General features: G+C 52.4%; 1 protein-coding gene and 1 long non-coding RNA gene across 2 annotated transcripts in view; one reads left to right on the top strand and one right to left on the bottom strand.

Annotated features, from left to right (window-relative positions):
* The window catches only part of Dpp6 (dipeptidyl peptidase like 6), a gene marked incomplete in the record, with an annotated part of 754,370 nt that overhangs the window by 6,799 nt on the left and 730,448 nt on the right, over positions 1 to 17,123 (bottom strand). Inside the window, 4 exon segments of the mRNA XM_017801700.1 lie at positions 3,144 to 3,198; positions 6,661 to 6,855; positions 8,102 to 8,171; positions 11,820 to 11,918. Of these exon segments, the coding sequence (XP_017657189.1) occupies positions 3,144 to 3,198; positions 6,661 to 6,855; positions 8,102 to 8,171; positions 11,820 to 11,918 (419 nt within the window).
* LOC103745331 overlaps positions 9,599 to 17,123 on the top strand; it is a 14,465-nt gene continuing 6,940 nt past the window's right edge. Inside the window, exons 1-2 of the long non-coding RNA XR_607748.1 lie at positions 9,599 to 9,702; positions 15,162 to 15,261. This is a non-coding gene — a long non-coding RNA (uncharacterized LOC103745331). The remainder of the gene's footprint in view (positions 9,703 to 15,161; positions 15,262 to 17,123) is intronic.

Here is a 17,123-nt window from a genome sequence, read left to right as displayed (position 1 = left end):
GAAAAGGCGATGAGGAGGGTCAGTGTCCCTGGCTCAGTGCTAAACCAGCCTCGGACCCAGGGAGGCCAGGCACTAAGCACCTTCCCAGCTCCCCCTCATGTGACACAGTCTCCAATGTCCATCAACAGCTAAGTGTGCTGCTGATGTGGAAATACATCCTCTGAGGATGGTGGTAGAGGAAGATGGCGTTCAGAGCTCTGGCTCAGTGTATCTGCGCAGCCTCCCTTCCACGACCCCATCTACAGGCAAAGCCTGTCCTTCTGTGTGATCTGACTGAGACAGAGTGTACAGCAGGGCTGCATAAAGCCGTCATGTGCGTCCTGTAGGCAGGGGGAGCTCTTAGCAACCTATGTGACCTGATCTGGGTGGGCACAAGGAGCCCCCTCAGCAAGGGTCTCTTAGAAAAAGTTTTATCCTGTTGTCCGTGTGGCACCTTCCAAGGCTCGTAAGTATCATAGTCCACTGAGGAAAGTCAGGGGAACAGGACAGATGTGACTCTCGGTGGAACACAGCTAGCCCCAGAGAACCACGGGACAGTGGATGCTGTGGAAGGCAGGGGTGAGCCTGAGCAAGGGTGTGTCTGTATGAGTATAGACGACCATGAATGCAAGAGCATGTGAGCACATGTATGTGATCATGGGGGCATGTGTGAGCATTGTCTGAAAATACGATTGTGTGCATATGAATGTGTGTGTACTCGAGTGAATGCATGCATGTGAGCCTGTGTGCATATGTGATTTTATGCATGAGTGAGTCTGTATGCTCATATGTGAATGAGTGTGTGAGTGAATGAGCCTGTGTGCTCATGTAAACGTGAGCATGTGTGTTTGTGCATGTGAATACACGTATGTGTGTGTTAATGTGAACACGTGTGTGCATTAACCCTGGTGTGCCAAGCATGACACCATGGGGTGTAGTGATCACAGCCTGGAGAAGTCCCCATCGTCTGAGCCCTCCTTGATCTGACAGTGTGGCCTCTTTTCTCATGTATGTGAGGCGCTGTGTGGTGCTCCTTTGTAGGCCTGGAAAATCTTGTCTTTTACTGACAACACAATTATTTTCCTTTTTTAGATTTATGTGTATGGGTGTTTTGCCTGCATGTATGTGTACCACATGCATGTCTGGTACCTGTAGAGGCCAAAGGAGAGTGTTTGATTCCCTGGCGCTCAAGTTACAGATGGTTGTCAGCTGCCATGTGGGCACTGGGAACCAAGCCTGGGTCCTCTGCAAGTGCTTTTGCTCTTTTTGAGACAGGGTCTCCCTGTAGCCCCAGCTGTCCTGGATTCACTATGGAGACCAAGCTGGCCTTGAACTCACAGACATCCACCTGCCTCTGCCTCCCGAGTGCTGGGATTAAAGGCTGTGCCACCACGCCCGGCTAGACATTCTGCATTTTAAACTTTGTTTTTTCTTGTGGGCCTTCCATTTTAAATGAAAAGCAGTGGTACCTGTTGACTCAGGCCAGCGTTTGTAGGGTACAGTTCACAGATGGTGGCCCCCACCCCATGTGTGTGGAGCAGATGCTGCTGTACAAGGTTCTGTGGCCTTGAGGTCCCCCACTGTGGGAAGAAGGAACACACAGAGCCAGGTTGCACCCAGACACGTGTGTGGCTTCTGAAGAAACAGGAAAGGTCACAGAATACCAATTTGCTGAAAGAACTGATGACTTCTGGGGCCAGCAAGATGGCTCAGTGGATAAAGGCATTTTGCTGCCAAGCCTGATGAGCTGAGTTCGATTCCCAGGACCCACATTGTGGGAGAGGAGACTTGTACTACTGAGAGAAGGGTGCCAGTCCACTCAGGCAGAACGGGAAAAGCTCCTGGTCCTTGGACTCCAGTGGTAGGTGGGTGAGTGGCCCTGGACAGTCCACAGGTCCATCCCCACACGGCATGCTTGGCACATTGAGCTGGAAACGTGCTGATAAAGGCAATGTTCCGCCAGATGACCCGGTGGGTGGGGCTACCTGAGGCAAAGGGAGACAGCTCACCTTCCAGATGGGCATCCTTGCAGGTTTAGAGAGAGCAAAGACCAATGAAGACTGAGCCAGGCACTGGTCCCTCCCCTAGTGGCCTGGCTTCTGCAGGTACACGGGTGGGTTCATACCACAGTTTGTGTGTGAAATGACTCGGCAGGCGCATGTGTTCCAATGTTTGGCCCCCACTAGTGGTGCTGTGTTGGGAGCCTGTGGAACTTTTTGAGCATGGGCATGGCTGGTGGAAATTGAGTCATGAAAACCCTGTTTAACCAAGAAGGGATGGAGGGATTCCCGGCTTCCTGATTTCCCACTGCCACAGACTGGAATCTTGGCTACCGTGTTTTCCCTCCCACGAAGCCATGAACCAAAATCCTTCCTTGGCAGGTATCTGGTCACAGCAATTTAGTAAGAGTTCAATACCGGTTGGCTCTGGTCTGGTGTTTTGGGGACTCCCAGGCTACCACTGTACACTGCTCCCCAGTGCTAGAGTCTGAGGTTGGGCCTGTATTCAGCTGCTGGGCTCCTCCCTCAGGGGAGAGGGATCTGTGCCCATTCATAAGTTTCTGAGAGTAAGGGGCCTCCAGTCTAGGCCGTATGAGGAGGAGACCCTCGACTTAACTCCAGGCCCTGGGCCTTCACCGCAGCCCAGCTGGACCAGCCCTGCCATGGAAGCCATGGGGTGGAGAGTCTCCCAGCCTTCCCTCAGTCTGAGCAAACACGGGGGTTAGCATAGCTGCTGAGGTAAGGTATCTCCAAACTAGGCCTGTTTTCCTCTCCTTCCAGGTTCTGTTTAAAAAGGCCACAGATGTGAACTCAGGGCAGGAGAGGCCCCACCACTGCCACCCACCACTGATCTCTTGATCATTTCTCTCTCTCCTCACTGCCCCAGCCACAGGTGATATAGTGGCTCAGTGGGAGGCTGCTGGTGGTGGTGAGGTATCTCCAAACTAGGCCTGTTTTCCTCTCCTTCCAGGTTCTGTTTAAAAAGACCACAGATGTGAACTCAGGGCAGGAGAGGCCCCAGCACTGCCACCCACCACTGATCTCTTGATCATTTCTCTCCTCACTGCCCCGGCCACAGGTGATATAGTGGCTCAGTGGGAGGCTGGTGGTGGTGGTGAACCGTTCCAAGTTCTAGGGGCCCCAGTAGAAGACAGCATGACTCACCTTCCCGAACACGGCCACCCGTGTCTTGTCAATGTACTGTTCCTTCAGCATAGTCCTGTGGACAGAGGGGAGAGGGGTGTGAGTGCCACGTGGGTCGGCTTTGCACCCTGTGGACCACAACCACAACGGCCAGCCACAGAGTGCATGAAACCCCTCTGCAAATAAAAACAGACCTTGGGATTCTAAATGCAGCTGCTTATTTCTTCTACTTAGTACACACTGCACTCACACTCAAAATGTACAGGATCCTGACAACGCTTCTGGGGAACCTGCAGGTGCATGAGACTGCTGTGGTGGTTTGAACGTTAAATGTCTCCCACAGGCTCATTTGAACACTTGGTCTTCAGTTGGTGCCACTACTTGTGAAGGTTTAGGAGGTGTGGTGTGGCCTTGCTGGAGGGAGTATGTCCCTGGGGGTGGGCTTTGAGAGTTCACAGCCCTGTCCCGCTTCCTGTTCTTCGTTCGTCTGCTTCCTGCTCCAGCCACCACACCTGCCTATTGCCACGCCTCCCCACCATGATGGACTCTTCTCCCTCTGGAACCATAAGCCCAAATAAACTCTTCCTTCTGTAAGTTGCCTTGGTCATGGTGTTTCATCACAGTAACTAAGACGGCCGCCTGACCCAGAGCATCGGGAGCCTTGCGGTGAGGCCCTCTTCCTTGGCCCTGCCCTCCGGTTCGGGAGCTGCAAACTTCGCTTGGTGCTCCAAGTGCTGGTTGTGTGACTTCTTCTCCCCTTATGCAGAGGACTTTACGCCTGTTAGCTACTGATGGGCAACGTGACCTGTTGGATGGGCTTCAGGAGAAAATGAGCAGGCAGAGGAAGTCTGGAGCTAGTTTGGGAGTTACCATGGTGGACTTGCCTCAGCCCATCCTGCAGTTCCCGAGGAAAGCCACCCTGCTGTCTGATGGTGGCAAGCCTTGGAACCATTCCTGGGCTCATATTCCGTGAGCCCACAGGGTTGACAGTCAATATCTCTGACTTTTTCTAGAACAGGTTTTCTGTTGCTTTTGGACAGATGGTGTGCCGACTCCTTGTTTTTAGAGAATGATGTGAGTGGAAACAGCACTCAGCTATTTGTCCCCATTCTGAGGGAGTGGCTCTAGGGACTAGGCACCCACAGGGGAGCCTGAAGACCCCTGGCCTTTCTCCTGGCTTCCCCATGACGGGGAGACTGTGAGCCTCACTGGGAGGAGTTAGACCAGGTAGGACGAAGCAAGAGCAGAAGAAAGAGGGGGAAGGTTAGGGAAGAGGGTCAGATACAAGGGTGGGCAGCCCCCCCCCCCCAGCCAGCTGTGAGTTCCCTGCCAACCCAGCCTGCTTGGGCACTGCCTGGCTTTCCCTGCGAAGCCTGTCTTGGCAGCCACCTGCTCCTCCTCCTTCCAGACAGAAACCAGGGTTCACTTGCCCCCGACTTTCCTCCACCCAGGAGGCGTCCCCACAGTCAAGAGGCAGGGCCATCTGGTCTCAGGGTCCCCTAGCGTTTCCCAGGAAAGCCGGTCTGCTGTCTGCCGGTGTCACACTTTGCAACCATCCCTTGGCTCTTACTGGTGGGGAGTTGTGGGTTCTGGATTCACTAGTAAGTTCAGGGAGATGAAAGAAAGGTTATCAGGCTGCTTTTGGGGGCTTTGGGGAGATCGTTCCTTTTCGGAGGTTTCTGGAAGTGTCTTTTGTTTACCTGAACCTGGTTGTGGTGTTGAAAGAATGTGGAGCCAGCTGCTGTCACAGCCATGGCTATCCTGAACTGAGGGACGTGAGCTTGGAGTGAGGCCACCCTGCTCAGCCGAATACAGACCGAGACAGACGGAGAGAGCCTATGTCTTTGATGACGTCGTTGGTCTTGGAGCTCCCTGGGTCTTTTGTTCCTGTGTTCTTCAGCGTGCACACGGCTCCTTATCCATAAAGCACATAGGACAGAGTGTGTGTGTGGTGCGGGTCCTTGAGATTTCCCCTCTATGCTTTCTGTCTCGACCACAAGGGGTTTGAAGACACCGACTTATCTTCAGCAGGTTCAAATTCCTTTATGGCTTAACTCTGAAACACCCCCTGAGCTCACGTTTAGGGCACGTGTTCCTTGGGTACTGGGACTGTTGTGGGAGACTGTGGAGCCTTTAGGAGGTGGGTCTGAGGTGGTGGAGGTAGAGCACTAGAGGGGGGCTTTTGAAGGTTAGGGCCTAGCTTTGGATTTAGTCTGTTTCTGAACCCGGCACGGGAAGAGCAGCGGCACAGGTTCCCAGCCATGAGCTCCGGCGTGGCTCTGCTGCCACAATGGAAATTTACCTTTCATCCCTTAAGGTAATGTTGATCACAGTGACAAAGGAGCTATTCACTCCTTGAAGGAGAGGGTCCCTTGTTATCACTGCTGCAAATCACTGTGGGCATCAGTGATGTCTGTGAAGCAGCTTGGAGGTGTCAGCCGGCTTCTACCTCCAGCGCACACGTGCTCGGCTGGCCCTGGGCTTTCCTCTCATGCCTAGACTGGGCCCGGGACTCCTGTATCAGGATGACGTACTGATACTGACATCATCCCGAGACCCATCACCTCTTGCTTGCTTTTCTCCAAGCTGCCATTCTGGAGGGTTTGTGGAACTGTTCTCACTGCAGCTCTTGGAGAGCTGCGTTGCGCTAATGAAGCATGCTCTCGGAGCACCTGCCTGACTCTGCGTTCCTTTGTTCTCAGTAGCACTTGTGGGTCTCGCTGACTTGGTGATAGCAAGTTGGTGGACAACAGTTCGAATCAGGTCACTGCTCAGTCACAGGGCATTTCTGACTAGCGCCCTGCATATGTACCAAATAGTGAGGTGACCCTTGGCCTAGCCCCACCCCCCGACACATTCCCCTTCTGGCCTTTTTACTTCCATGGCACAGTTGAGTGTGGACACTGGCCAAGCCAGTGATCTTAGCACAGAGAAGCCAGTCAGACCGAAACGGTTCGAATGTGAAATGTTCTGCGTAGGTTCCTGTGTCTCTAGCTGGTGACACTGTTTTGAGAAGCTATAGACCGTTTAGGAGGTAGAGCCTCACTGGAGGACATGAGTCACTGGGAGGCTGGCCTTCAGGTTTTATAGCCTGTCCATATGTCCTGCTCTCTCTCTGCTTCCTGATCCACTGACACGAGGGAGCCCAGCCAGAGGCACCCACAGCCATGAACACTGTAACAGCCTATGATGGACCACACCTGCTCAAGCTGTGAGTCAAATCAACCTCTCCTTTAAGCGCTGCCTCTCAGGGACTTGGTTCAGCTATGAAAATGATTAACACACAGACCCAGCTCAGTCTGGGCCTCTGACCCTGTGTTTTGCTCAGTTCAACCCAACAGGCCACCAAGCTGTGTGAAGGTCGGTGCAGAAGCCCTCAGAATACTGCTGGTGGTTTGCGTGGAGACGTGTGTAGAGTTGCGCAGAGCTTCGTGACTGAGCGTTGTGAGATGCTGGAGGCAGCACCATCTGCTGTGCCCCTTGGGAGCATCCCCCCTCCGCCCTGCCCACATCCTGCCCAGCCAACGGGGCTGCTCACCTCACGGCCTCCATCTGGTCTTTCTCCTCCAGGAAGCCCAGCCGCCTCCGCACTTCGTGCAGGAGCTTGGTCCCCTGGAAGCCGCTGCCTCGGCCGTCACACTTGACTACTACTGCTCCATGGCTGCTCACTAGCACTGTTTCCCAGGTCACCTCAAACCTCTCCGCCACACTCTGGCTCCCTGGGGTGCCGTCCCTGGAAAAGACAGGGCCTCAGCATGCCATCTGATGGCTGCTGCCACTCTGGCAAATGCCAAGTCTGTGCCTACTCCATTGCTCCAGGTTCTGCTGCCTAGGAAGGGTGATCCAGGTAGCATCTACGTACTGCCTAAGGCACTAGGGCCACCTCCTAACATAGGCACGGCATATGTGTGTACACGTGTGTGGTATGTTTGAAGTGTTAGAGGGTGGTGTGTTTCTGCGTTTTTGTATATATATGAGTGGGTGCAGGTTGTTGTCAGGAAAGTGTTAACCCAGTCCATATCTCAAGGGGAGTGGCTAATCAATCACGGAGTGGGAGAAGATGCAGGAGTTGAAGCCAAGCCAAGGCATCTTTGTAATAAAGCCCTTGTAGTGTAGAGACAGCCTCAGAGAGCGCAAGGGCTCCGGGGGCCACCGAATTCCATCAGTGAGCTTGGCATTTGCTCAGGTAGGCAATAGCCCCATCACCTCTAAGTTCTAGTCCAGCCCTTTCCAGACAGTGGGGAGAACCTTCTTCTGACAAGTGAGAGAGCTTTGTGGCTCCTCCTGTTTCCCGAGTCTGGGAGGGCTAGGTGGTCAGTGGAACAGGACGTGTAAAGCCCTCTCAGTGGCATCTTTCCTCCTACATGCAGGAGAACATCCAGAATGGCTTCCCTCCAGGCTGCTGGCATGTGGAGAATTCATTGAGTGCATGCCCAGGGCAGGTATACAGCAGCAGAGGCCTTCGCCAGACTGGATACCTTTCAGGTGTTCGTAGAGCCCAGGAAAGGTTCTCCAGCTCTAACCAGAGAATCGGCTAAGGAGCAGAAGGGATAGCTGAGATGACTCTTTGCAGTCCATGATAGACAGTCCCTGAGGGGATGCTCCTGCGGTGGGAAGCCAGCTGGCCCAGTCATCTAAGGTGCATCAAGTTCTTGGGCTGTTTCCTGCCTGCCCAGGCCAGCCCCTTCCGTAAGGCCCTGCCCTGCCCTGTCCTCCCGAGCTTTCTCCCTGGCTGCTGAGCTAAGAAGTTAAGGGGTAGGCGGGGTAGAGCACAAAGCCCCACTGCCCTCCTACCTCTGGGAGGTCTCTAGGAATTATAGAAAGAACCCACCCTTTGCTGACAAGCCAATTTGTCTTCAAAGCGGAATAAATAGGATCATTTACCCACTTCTCTCTCCTTAAGGACTCAATGTTTCCTTTCCTTGAGCCCTTGATTCCTAAGGAGGCACCCCAAGAAAGACAGAGACAGCCATACTTACACCACCAGCAACAAAGGGTAGTGGGCTGTGTCGGTGAAGGTGGCCGGCTTCAGGATCTGCATGGGCAAATCTGGGGAGAGAGGGAACACAGCTGGGTCAGGGGAGGCTGGAGCAGGAGGGGTGGGCCGTGCGTTAACACTGGTTCTGTGCCTGCATGCCCATGGCTGCCTTGGGCTGGGAAGCCCAGGGTGGGAGCTGCCAGATCTTCAGCTCGGTGACTCTGGCTTGCTGTGGGCTCTTGGTACCTGCTGGTGGCAGAATTCTACATGGGGAAGACCATGAGGGCATTCAGGCTGGGTCAGCCACGTACTGGGCAAGGCTATTTGTGAGCAGTGGATTCTGGGAGAGAAGACTGAGGGGTGGGGGCTGAACTGTGTGTGTATGTGTGTGTATGTGTGTGTGTGAAAATCCACTCACCACCTTCCCATCACGCCAGCCAGCTTTGTCAATCTGTGTTTGCAGGTTTATGCCGGGCATGTCTGACTGTCTGCTGGAGTCACAAGGCTAGGACTCTAGGGAAGGAGTTGGTATGTCCCTTCTGTTTCCTCTGCGCTGAAGGTCACTGGGTTTTTGGAAGAACCAACCTTCAGGAAATCATCCCACCAGTTCTTTGTCCTCTTCCCTCCACTGCCCCCAGGACAAGCCCTTCTGCGCCAGTAAGAATTTGTTTATTGAGGGCAACTACAGCCCAGATTACCAAAGGCCTAGCAATTAAATTGGAATTAGTGGTTTTTCCAGTGCAATAACTAGAGACACACCCCAGGCCTGGCAGTCTGCTTCCAAGCAACCTCTCATTACTGATTCAGCCTGACTGCTAATGCCTTGCAAATTGGATCTGTGGGCCAGGGCCTGACAGAGGCAGGCATTGCATAGTATCACAGAAACAGTCATGAAACAAGGTGTGCCTGTCTATGCCTGAGGGAGGACCTTGGGAAGCTGTGGCCTATCTGAGGGGAGCACTCAGCACTTCCTGAGCATCAGCTATGTTCCCAGAAGTCTTATCTGACAGCAGAAATAAAAAATAAACATGTACACAGGTGGGGCAGGGGAGTCACATCACTTCCACTTCTGGTACCCTCTCCTGCCATGGTGCAGGGGAGCTCTGGGAGCAGGGCTGGGTGCTGGCGTTGCTCCTACAGGCCCTTCCTGCCTTTCCAGAGGGAAGACAATGTTGTGGGTCTTCAGGATTTGGAGAATCAGCAGGGGACGGGGCGTTAGGAGCTGCCAGGGGGAGGAGTTCTTGGGGGGGAGGCAGGTTGGCACTCAGCCACAGAAGCCTGGTACATGGACACCTTGTACCAGGGCACAGGGCCCTGGTGCAGGCGATGTCCAGGGCAAACGGGTTCTTGGCCAAATCAGACAGTCTGAGATTGGATTCCCTCCTCATTTCGTTCCTCGTTCTCTTCCTCAGAGCTGCCACTAGAGGGAGCCTCTGGGCGGCAGTGCATTAAAGGGACCTGGACTTGCAGCCCAGACTGTTTCCAGACACCCCTGACTTCCAGAGGTGGATGGAGCCCATGCAGGACAGCAAGATAGTGCATCCGTTTCTGGTGATTTAGACAAGCAGCAATGTGACCTCACTTGACTCTACGAGGGACCAGGTATTTTAGTGAATGGTCTGGGGTGGACCTCAGGGGTGGTTAGTGATGTGTTGGTTCTGTCACATTTGGGGTCCTACAGGAGGGGGGTTCAGGGTGACCTCCCTGAAGGATGTTCCTTCTTGCCCAAGCTCAACCTCTGGATGATGATCTGATCATTTCCTTTAAATTTTTTAAAAATGTATTTTATGTGTATCAGTGCTTTAGGCCTGCATGTATGCAAGTGTATCATGTGTGTGCAATGCCCCCCCGGGGGGGGCAGAAGAGGATTCCTAGGAATCAGCATATGGATAATTGTAATTATTAGCTGCCATGTGGGTGCTGTAAACCAAACCCAGGTCCTCTGTAAGAGCAGTAACTGTTCCTAACCACTAAGCCACTATTATTTCTTCTTCTCTTCCTCCTCCTCCTCCTCCTCCTCCTCTTCCTCCTCCTCCCTCCTCCCTCCTTCCTTCTTCCTCCTCTTTTTTTTTTGAGACAGTGTCTCATTATGAAGTCATGGCTGACCTGGAACTTGCTATGTAGATCAGGCTGGCCTCGAACCCATAGAGATCTGCCTGCCTCTGCCTCTCCAGTGTTGAGATTAAAGGTGTGCGCCACCATACCTGACTGCTTTGACCACTTCTGTGTCAATCCAAAGCCCACTGCAGAGACCCTGATCAAGACTCACCATCAGATGCAGGGAACCTCCTCACACAACCTAGCCCATTCTCACATCCTCTCTGAGCACCAGTGCCATTTGTGGTCCCACTGTGAGCACTGTGTGGTCCCACTGCGTGCACTGTGTGGTTCCAGTTTTACTTCCTGCTCCTAGGAGTGCATGGCCTACAGGTGACTGTGCCTTTTCTAAGCTGCAGTCCACTGCTACCAGCCCTGGTGACAAGCGACTGTCCTATTGAATGGGGACAGGGCAGAAGATTCAGGCCTTCCAGAGGTGACTTGGGAAGATACCTATGAGACATCCAGTTTTTCTGAGTCAACCCAAAGCCAACTGCAGAGATCCTGATCAATGCAGTTCCATCTGCCCCTTCAGCGCTGTTTGGCCTCTTCCCTGAACCTGGCCAACCTCTTTTCTCCAGCCAGAGCTGTGACTGAGGACCAGGCAGAGTTCTCCCAGGAGTGGAGGCCTGCTGATGCTGGCAGGGATTTGAATGGAGGACTCAGGACAGCTTTGAGTTTGGGGGTGGGGGGCTAAGTCACAACCCAGTGCTATGTTCAGGCACAGGGGAGCCTGGAAGAGGCTGTCTTGTGGGAAGGGAGCAAGGATCATTGTGGGCAGTGGACACTGGCTCTCTAGAGTGAGGGCTAGAGGGCGGCTAGGACTCCAGAGGCTGCCAGGTTGAGCTGGGAGCCACCTGTGTGGAGATGAGAGCTGAGGCGATGGGAACTACCCCACAGCTGCCAACACCCTGGGTCTCATAACCTAGCACAGAGCCAGAGCTCATGAAACAGTCCCATTGTTCACAGTACAAGAGAAAAGAGAAGGAGAGATGGCTTAATGCTTAAGAGCACTGGCTGCTCTTGCAGAAGACCCAGGTTTGAGTCCCAGCACCCGCATGGCAGCTAACAACTGTCTGTAACTCCAGTTCCAGGGGATCCGAGACTCCCTTCTGTTCTCCTCGGACATTGCATGACATGGGTGCACTTACATCCATGCAGACATAATACTAATACACATAAAATAAAAGAATTAAAAAGAAAAGGTTTTGGAAGACAACAGTGACAGATGCTCCTCAGGCTGTGACAACACACAGCTCCTCAGGATGCATTTCTCCATTTCCAAGGATGCTCCTCATCAGCCCACCTCTGCAGGTAGGAGGCTGACCAGAGAGGAAAGCATGGACCAGAGGGCATATTCCAGAAGGAAGGCATGTCCCAGGGTCAGATGACCAGAGGAGAGGTTCAGTCCTTCTCTCTCGAGAGAAGCCATAAGTTCTGCCTGTGTTTTTCTGTCACCAGCGCATCAAGGAGGTAGGTATGGTGAGCTGTGGGTAGGATGGCAGCTGGGCAGGGAGGTACCTGGGGAGGGCTGGAGCCTACCACATTCACAGCTGACAGCAGAGACCTGGCTGGGTCAGAGCAGATGCTGAGCTTGCACAGGGCAGAACAGTAGCACTTACTGTAATCATCGATCTCGATTTTCCGGTATTCGATTTTTGGCATCTGCCGGTCACGGATAGCCTTCTGTATGTGCTCATTTGTTTCCAGGTCAAAGAGTTCTACAAGGGAGCAAATAAAGACACATTGGCTTCTGGGATCTGGGTGAGCTGGGGGTTCTTACGTGCCTCCCATGTGGGCTTCCCTGAACAGAGCCATACCACTGTCTGGAACAAGAAACCAAAATATCAAATGGCTCAGTCATTATGTGGCCGGAAGCCTTGCCTCGCGTCAGGAAAGTAGGCAGATCAGAGATGCCTGTGCTCCATCCGCCTGCCCCTTCCTCGGTCTCCTCTCTCTGGTATTTCTTGTGTGCATGTGCAGGTTTTGGTGTGACCCATCCTAAAACTGTTGGGTTCAGGAAAACCACTACCATACATCTGTGGGGACTAATGGCCACAGTAACCAGGGAAAGACAGGAGAAGCAGCACAGACTCTGGACTTTTGCCTTTACTGCTTAGCACACAGATTTCTTACTTTAAGCACAAGGTTCTCTGGTTTTTGGAGAACTTTACTTGATGACTGTCATCATAGGTAGTAAAATCCCACAAGCAACACTTTGCAACTTGAGGGCCTGGCCCTTTTCATTCAGATTAGGCCCCCCAGGGTGACTCCTTATTCTTCAAGTTCTAACAACACACAAGTGCCCCACCCCAAGGTCTTCAGCCGGAAGAGAGGAAACCCACTTCCTTCACCTGCTGAAAAGGTTACTCCACCCAGCTTCACCATCTTATAATGTAATAGAACCCACAAAACTTGCTTCTCTTTTCATAAGGCTACATGCAGGGGTGGCTTGTAGCTTACTGTAAAAGGAAGCGCCAGCTTCAAGGGACTCTGCCTTTGACTCACCCAGTTCCTCAGAGAGCTGAGACTGGTCTGCGCTATGTCATGGTTCTTTGATGGACGTTAGCCTCTCTCATGATCCCCACCCCCAGGCAAAGCTGTTGCACAGGTATGTTTCTCAAAAGCATCGAGGTTAGCTCATGGCTTATGACAACAGGGCTGCTGTGATGAGTGGGTATATCTTTGAGTGACTCATAGCACTTTGGTCTCAAGATTCTCACCATCCATGGAAGCAGGGATGACATGTTTGTGGAGGGATGAGGGAGGGAGGGAGAGTTCTGTGCTTGTGATGAGCTGATAAGCAACAGAATATGACAAGTTGCCAGTCCCATGTGGCCATTCAGCTTTGACTTTTACCTAGATAGTATCCCTGGGTTTCTACCTGAGTCTTCCTCCCGGTTCCCCACATGGCCTTTTGCTAGTGTTCAAGGCAGCCTCAAACAGCACTGAGAGGCCCTCTCAGGGGTCTCAGGAAGCACAAGGCTCTGGGAGGCCCCAGAGTTCAGTCCTCATGAGGAAACCCAGGGCCAAAAGTCAATCATTCCCTGTTCCACATGTAACATCAACAACACAACCAAAAGCAGATAGATGTTCAGTAAATTGACCGAAGAGCTTCCAGCGCTTGAAAGACTAATGGCATATGCAGGGTAGTATTCAATGATGGTTCACGGAGAGCCCCAGACCTAAGCGTAGAGTAAGAGGCCAGGGCATAGACCTTAACGACCGGAAGCCTCAGTTCACTGGAGGTCCCACTCCCCCTGCCTGTGTGATCTTTCCAGGTGTGGAGTAGGGACACGACCCGGAGTGTGTGAATGGGGGTCAGCTGCAACCCCAGGAGCTCAGGGATATCAGTACGATCAGCAGAGACACAACGAAGACCGGCGGGTCCCACTCCCCCTGCCTGTGTGATCTTTCCAGGTGTGGAGTAGGGACACAACCCGGAGTGTGTGAATGGGGGTCAGCTGCAACCCCAGGAGCTCAGGGGTATCAGTACGATCAGCAGAGACACAACGAAGACCGGCAAATTGCTCTCTGTTGGCTTCTGCACTTGGGACCCTAGAACTTCAGCTGGGAAGGTGGGCAGGTGCCAGTTTCAGAGTGATCTGGCTAGACTTTCTCACAGTTGGCTGAACTTTGGTCAGATCTTATAGATGACTCAACAGCTGTTATAGCATCACTGCAATCTGGGAGGAGAGGTCTCAACTCAGATTGCAAGGGTATTTTGCTGCTTACCGAGCTAAGCTTCCTGAGGACTAATTCGGGGGTGGGGTGGGATACAGCCCTGCCACCAGACACCCATCACCCACTCTCAGCCCTGGGAGTTCTGGCCTCATGTGGGGCATAGCAAGTTCTAATCACTCTCCGACTGCACGGGCTGCCTTTGAATAGCTCCCTCCTCTCTATTAAAATCCCACCCTCCACAGAAAAGCACCAAAGCAACAGACTATTAAATTTAGTTAAATATTGGATTTCTCATTTAATGATTGCCCACACAGCCGGGTTTATCGGCAGAGAACTGGAGGTCTCACAGGGGAGTTGAGTTAAGCCAGTTTATTTGTTCCCCTAATTGCCTTCAAAGAAGGCAGGAGCTCAGAGGAGAAATAAGAAAAGATCGGCACATTCCCGAAGGACTCTGCCTTTGACGTCAGGGCAGTGGGGACCTCCCGTTTGCAGCACACACGGCCACTCCTTAATTAAATGTGAGCCCCTCTAATATTTGGTGGAATTAGCTATTATCAGATCTGGACACAGTGAACCCATAGAGACAAGCGCCTACTCAGGAAGCCACTCCCCAGGCTGTGTGGCCCCCGGGCTGTTCCCACGTGGCCCTGGGGCTTGGAGCAATCACCACTAAGCAGAACCCCTGGAAAACTGGAGACCAGATTGAAATGGAAACCAACAGGCAAGTGGCCCAGAGGGGCATGAGGCTGCCCGGTTCTTTCCTGAAGGCTGTCAATCTTCAGGCTGCATGCCGGGTAGAGAGCTACGCACTACAGCTTCCTATTGCACAGGCCCCTCCTGCCTGGGTGTTCCACGCTTTCCCCGCTTCCTTTCCCATTGCTTCCCCATGTGAGTCCATCCTGTGCTGGCTCGTCATGGCACGGAGGCTAGCTGTCAACCCCAGGACTGCATCCCTCAGCTTACCCAAAGGCCAGATGAAGATGTAAAATCTTTAAACTTTTTTTCTCTTATTTTTATTTTAATGTGTGTGAATGTATTGCCTGCAAGTATGTAAGTGTGCCACACATGTGCAATGCTCACAGAAGCCAGAAGAGGGTGTCGGATCCCCTATAACTGGGGTTACAGATGGCTTCCGTGTGGGTGCTGGAAACTGAACTTAGGTCCTTTGGAAGAACAGTGAGTGTTCTTAACCACTGAGCCATCTCTCCACCCCCCAAAGTCTTAAGACTTTTCAGACTTGCTCTCTTCAATCGGACCTCTCTTTGCTCTGAACTCTACAGGTTTGCTTGGTGCAATCAACATGACAGTTTGTGACATAGTAATTGTTTCCATCAGCTTCTCCCTTTGTTTCTCTGGCTATAGCATCTTGAAGCGGTTCAGGTAAGTGCCGTTGATCGCTCGTCTTTCCAGCAGCTGGGACTTGTGTGATGAGGGCTGCTGTGCGTGTCCTACACCCAGAATCACTGTGTTCCAATGGAGGAAGCTGAGCTTAGCACCCTGGTCAGACACAGGTCCTCCAGAGACCCTTGAGAGATGCCTGCCAGGGGTGAGGCCCATGGCACACAGTGTGGCAGACAGTGTGGGCGCCACACACCTGGCTCTCTTTACTTGGTATTAGGTACATACCAGTACGCTGTGCTGAGCCCTCAAGGCTGGCCGTCTTCCTTTCCCAGAAGGTTCCTGTAGGTGCACCCTTGGGGTTCAGGAAGATTTCACAGCCACACAGGGTTTTGAGGAGCTGGTCTCTAGGACTGTACTCCATATGTTTGCTGGGGACTACTCCTGCATCCTTCCTACATCTGCTGCATCATGGTTTTATTCAGGAGTCAGATGAAAGGGGTCTTTGAGTACCTCATTTGTTCCTGGACCTCCTGCCAGCAGGTGGGCTCCACACTGAGGACCTGGGACCGCTGGGTCTGAGTTGACTAAGACAAGTTTGGGTGATGGGCTCTTAGGTAGCACAGGGGACCCCTTTGATGTCAGCAACTAAGCGGGCCAACACCTCTGGAACTGTCATCATCCAAGTGTTGGATGAGGCGGACTGGCAAACAAGGAACAGAGCCGTCCTCTCCAGCTTCTCACCGCTTGCTCCAATCACCTACAACTAATTGGACTGTAAGACTCTCCGTCCGAGAGGAGGGGCAGAGGGAGACAGTCACCCCTCCCACCCAATCAGTTAGTCTTAACTGCATGAGGTGGAGGGACTAAGGAGAGAGGATGGGGGAGCCAGGGAGACACTTTGCCATCTTGGAAGCCACAACCGAAATGTCGGGAAAAAAGCCCAAAGTTGCCCACACCTTTGGAAATACCCTCATCACCATCAGATGCTCTGTGAGCCAGGCTAATAAATATGTTTGTTCCCTAAACTGTAGTTTGGAGGATTGGTGGGGTGGGGGGGGGCAGTGCTAGGAGCCTAGAAGCCGAGGGTACACACTTCCCAGCAGTAATTTAATTTACACCAAGGTAGATGGGCTGCCATTTTTTTTTTGGGTACAGAACCCAAGAGTTCAAAAAAGTGGAGTTAATGAGCCTCTCCCCTTCCCATTCATTCACCCAAATGCTTTCTTTTTGAGCGCCCACTAAAGCAAGGTGGCTCGGTCACCACAGAAGCACAAACACACTGTTTCTGACACAGTGTGTTTAGAATTGAGAAAGATGAGCCCATTCATACATGACCCAGAACAAACACCATGGCCGCATCACCAGGAGAATTCACTACCTCTCCACCTCTATCGCTGCGTGTCATGTGTTCTAATTGCTCTGTGTGGACTGGTGAGAGTTGGAGTGGCCTAGTGGTCATAAGACCTGCACAAACGACACTTAGGTGATTTTCAGGCCTGTTGGGTGTTAGCACAGAGTTCTGGGGAGGCAGGGGGTGGTCAGTGTCATTTTAAGGAGTGAAAGAAAGAATGTGTTAAAGAACAAGCTCAAAAACTGTTTAAAGTGGTAGCTACAGCGGCAGCTCAGTGATTAAGGGCACTGGCTGCTCTTGCAGAGGACCCGGGTTCAAATCCCAGCACCCACATGGCAGCTGACAACCATCCATAGCTCCAGTTCCAGGGTATTTAATGCCTCCTTCTGGTCTCTGTGGGCATTGTGCAACACAGGTGCACTCACACACGTAGGCAATACACTCATACATATAAAATTAAAAAAAAAACTGTTTAAAGGGTACAAGTGACTTTAGATTCCACAGGATCATGTAAGGATTTTACGCTAAAATGAAAGAAATACTCTGTAGC

The sequence above is a fragment of the Nannospalax galili genome, unplaced genomic scaffold (genome assembly GCF_000622305.1).
Source record: "Nannospalax galili isolate Female #2095 unplaced genomic scaffold, S.galili_v1.0 scaffold302, whole genome shotgun sequence".
In the NCBI taxonomy this organism is placed as follows: domain Eukaryota; kingdom Metazoa; phylum Chordata; class Mammalia; order Rodentia; family Spalacidae; genus Nannospalax; species Nannospalax galili.
The sequence above is the reverse complement of the archived record's forward strand: the minus strand, read 5'-3'. Positions and strand labels throughout refer to the sequence as shown.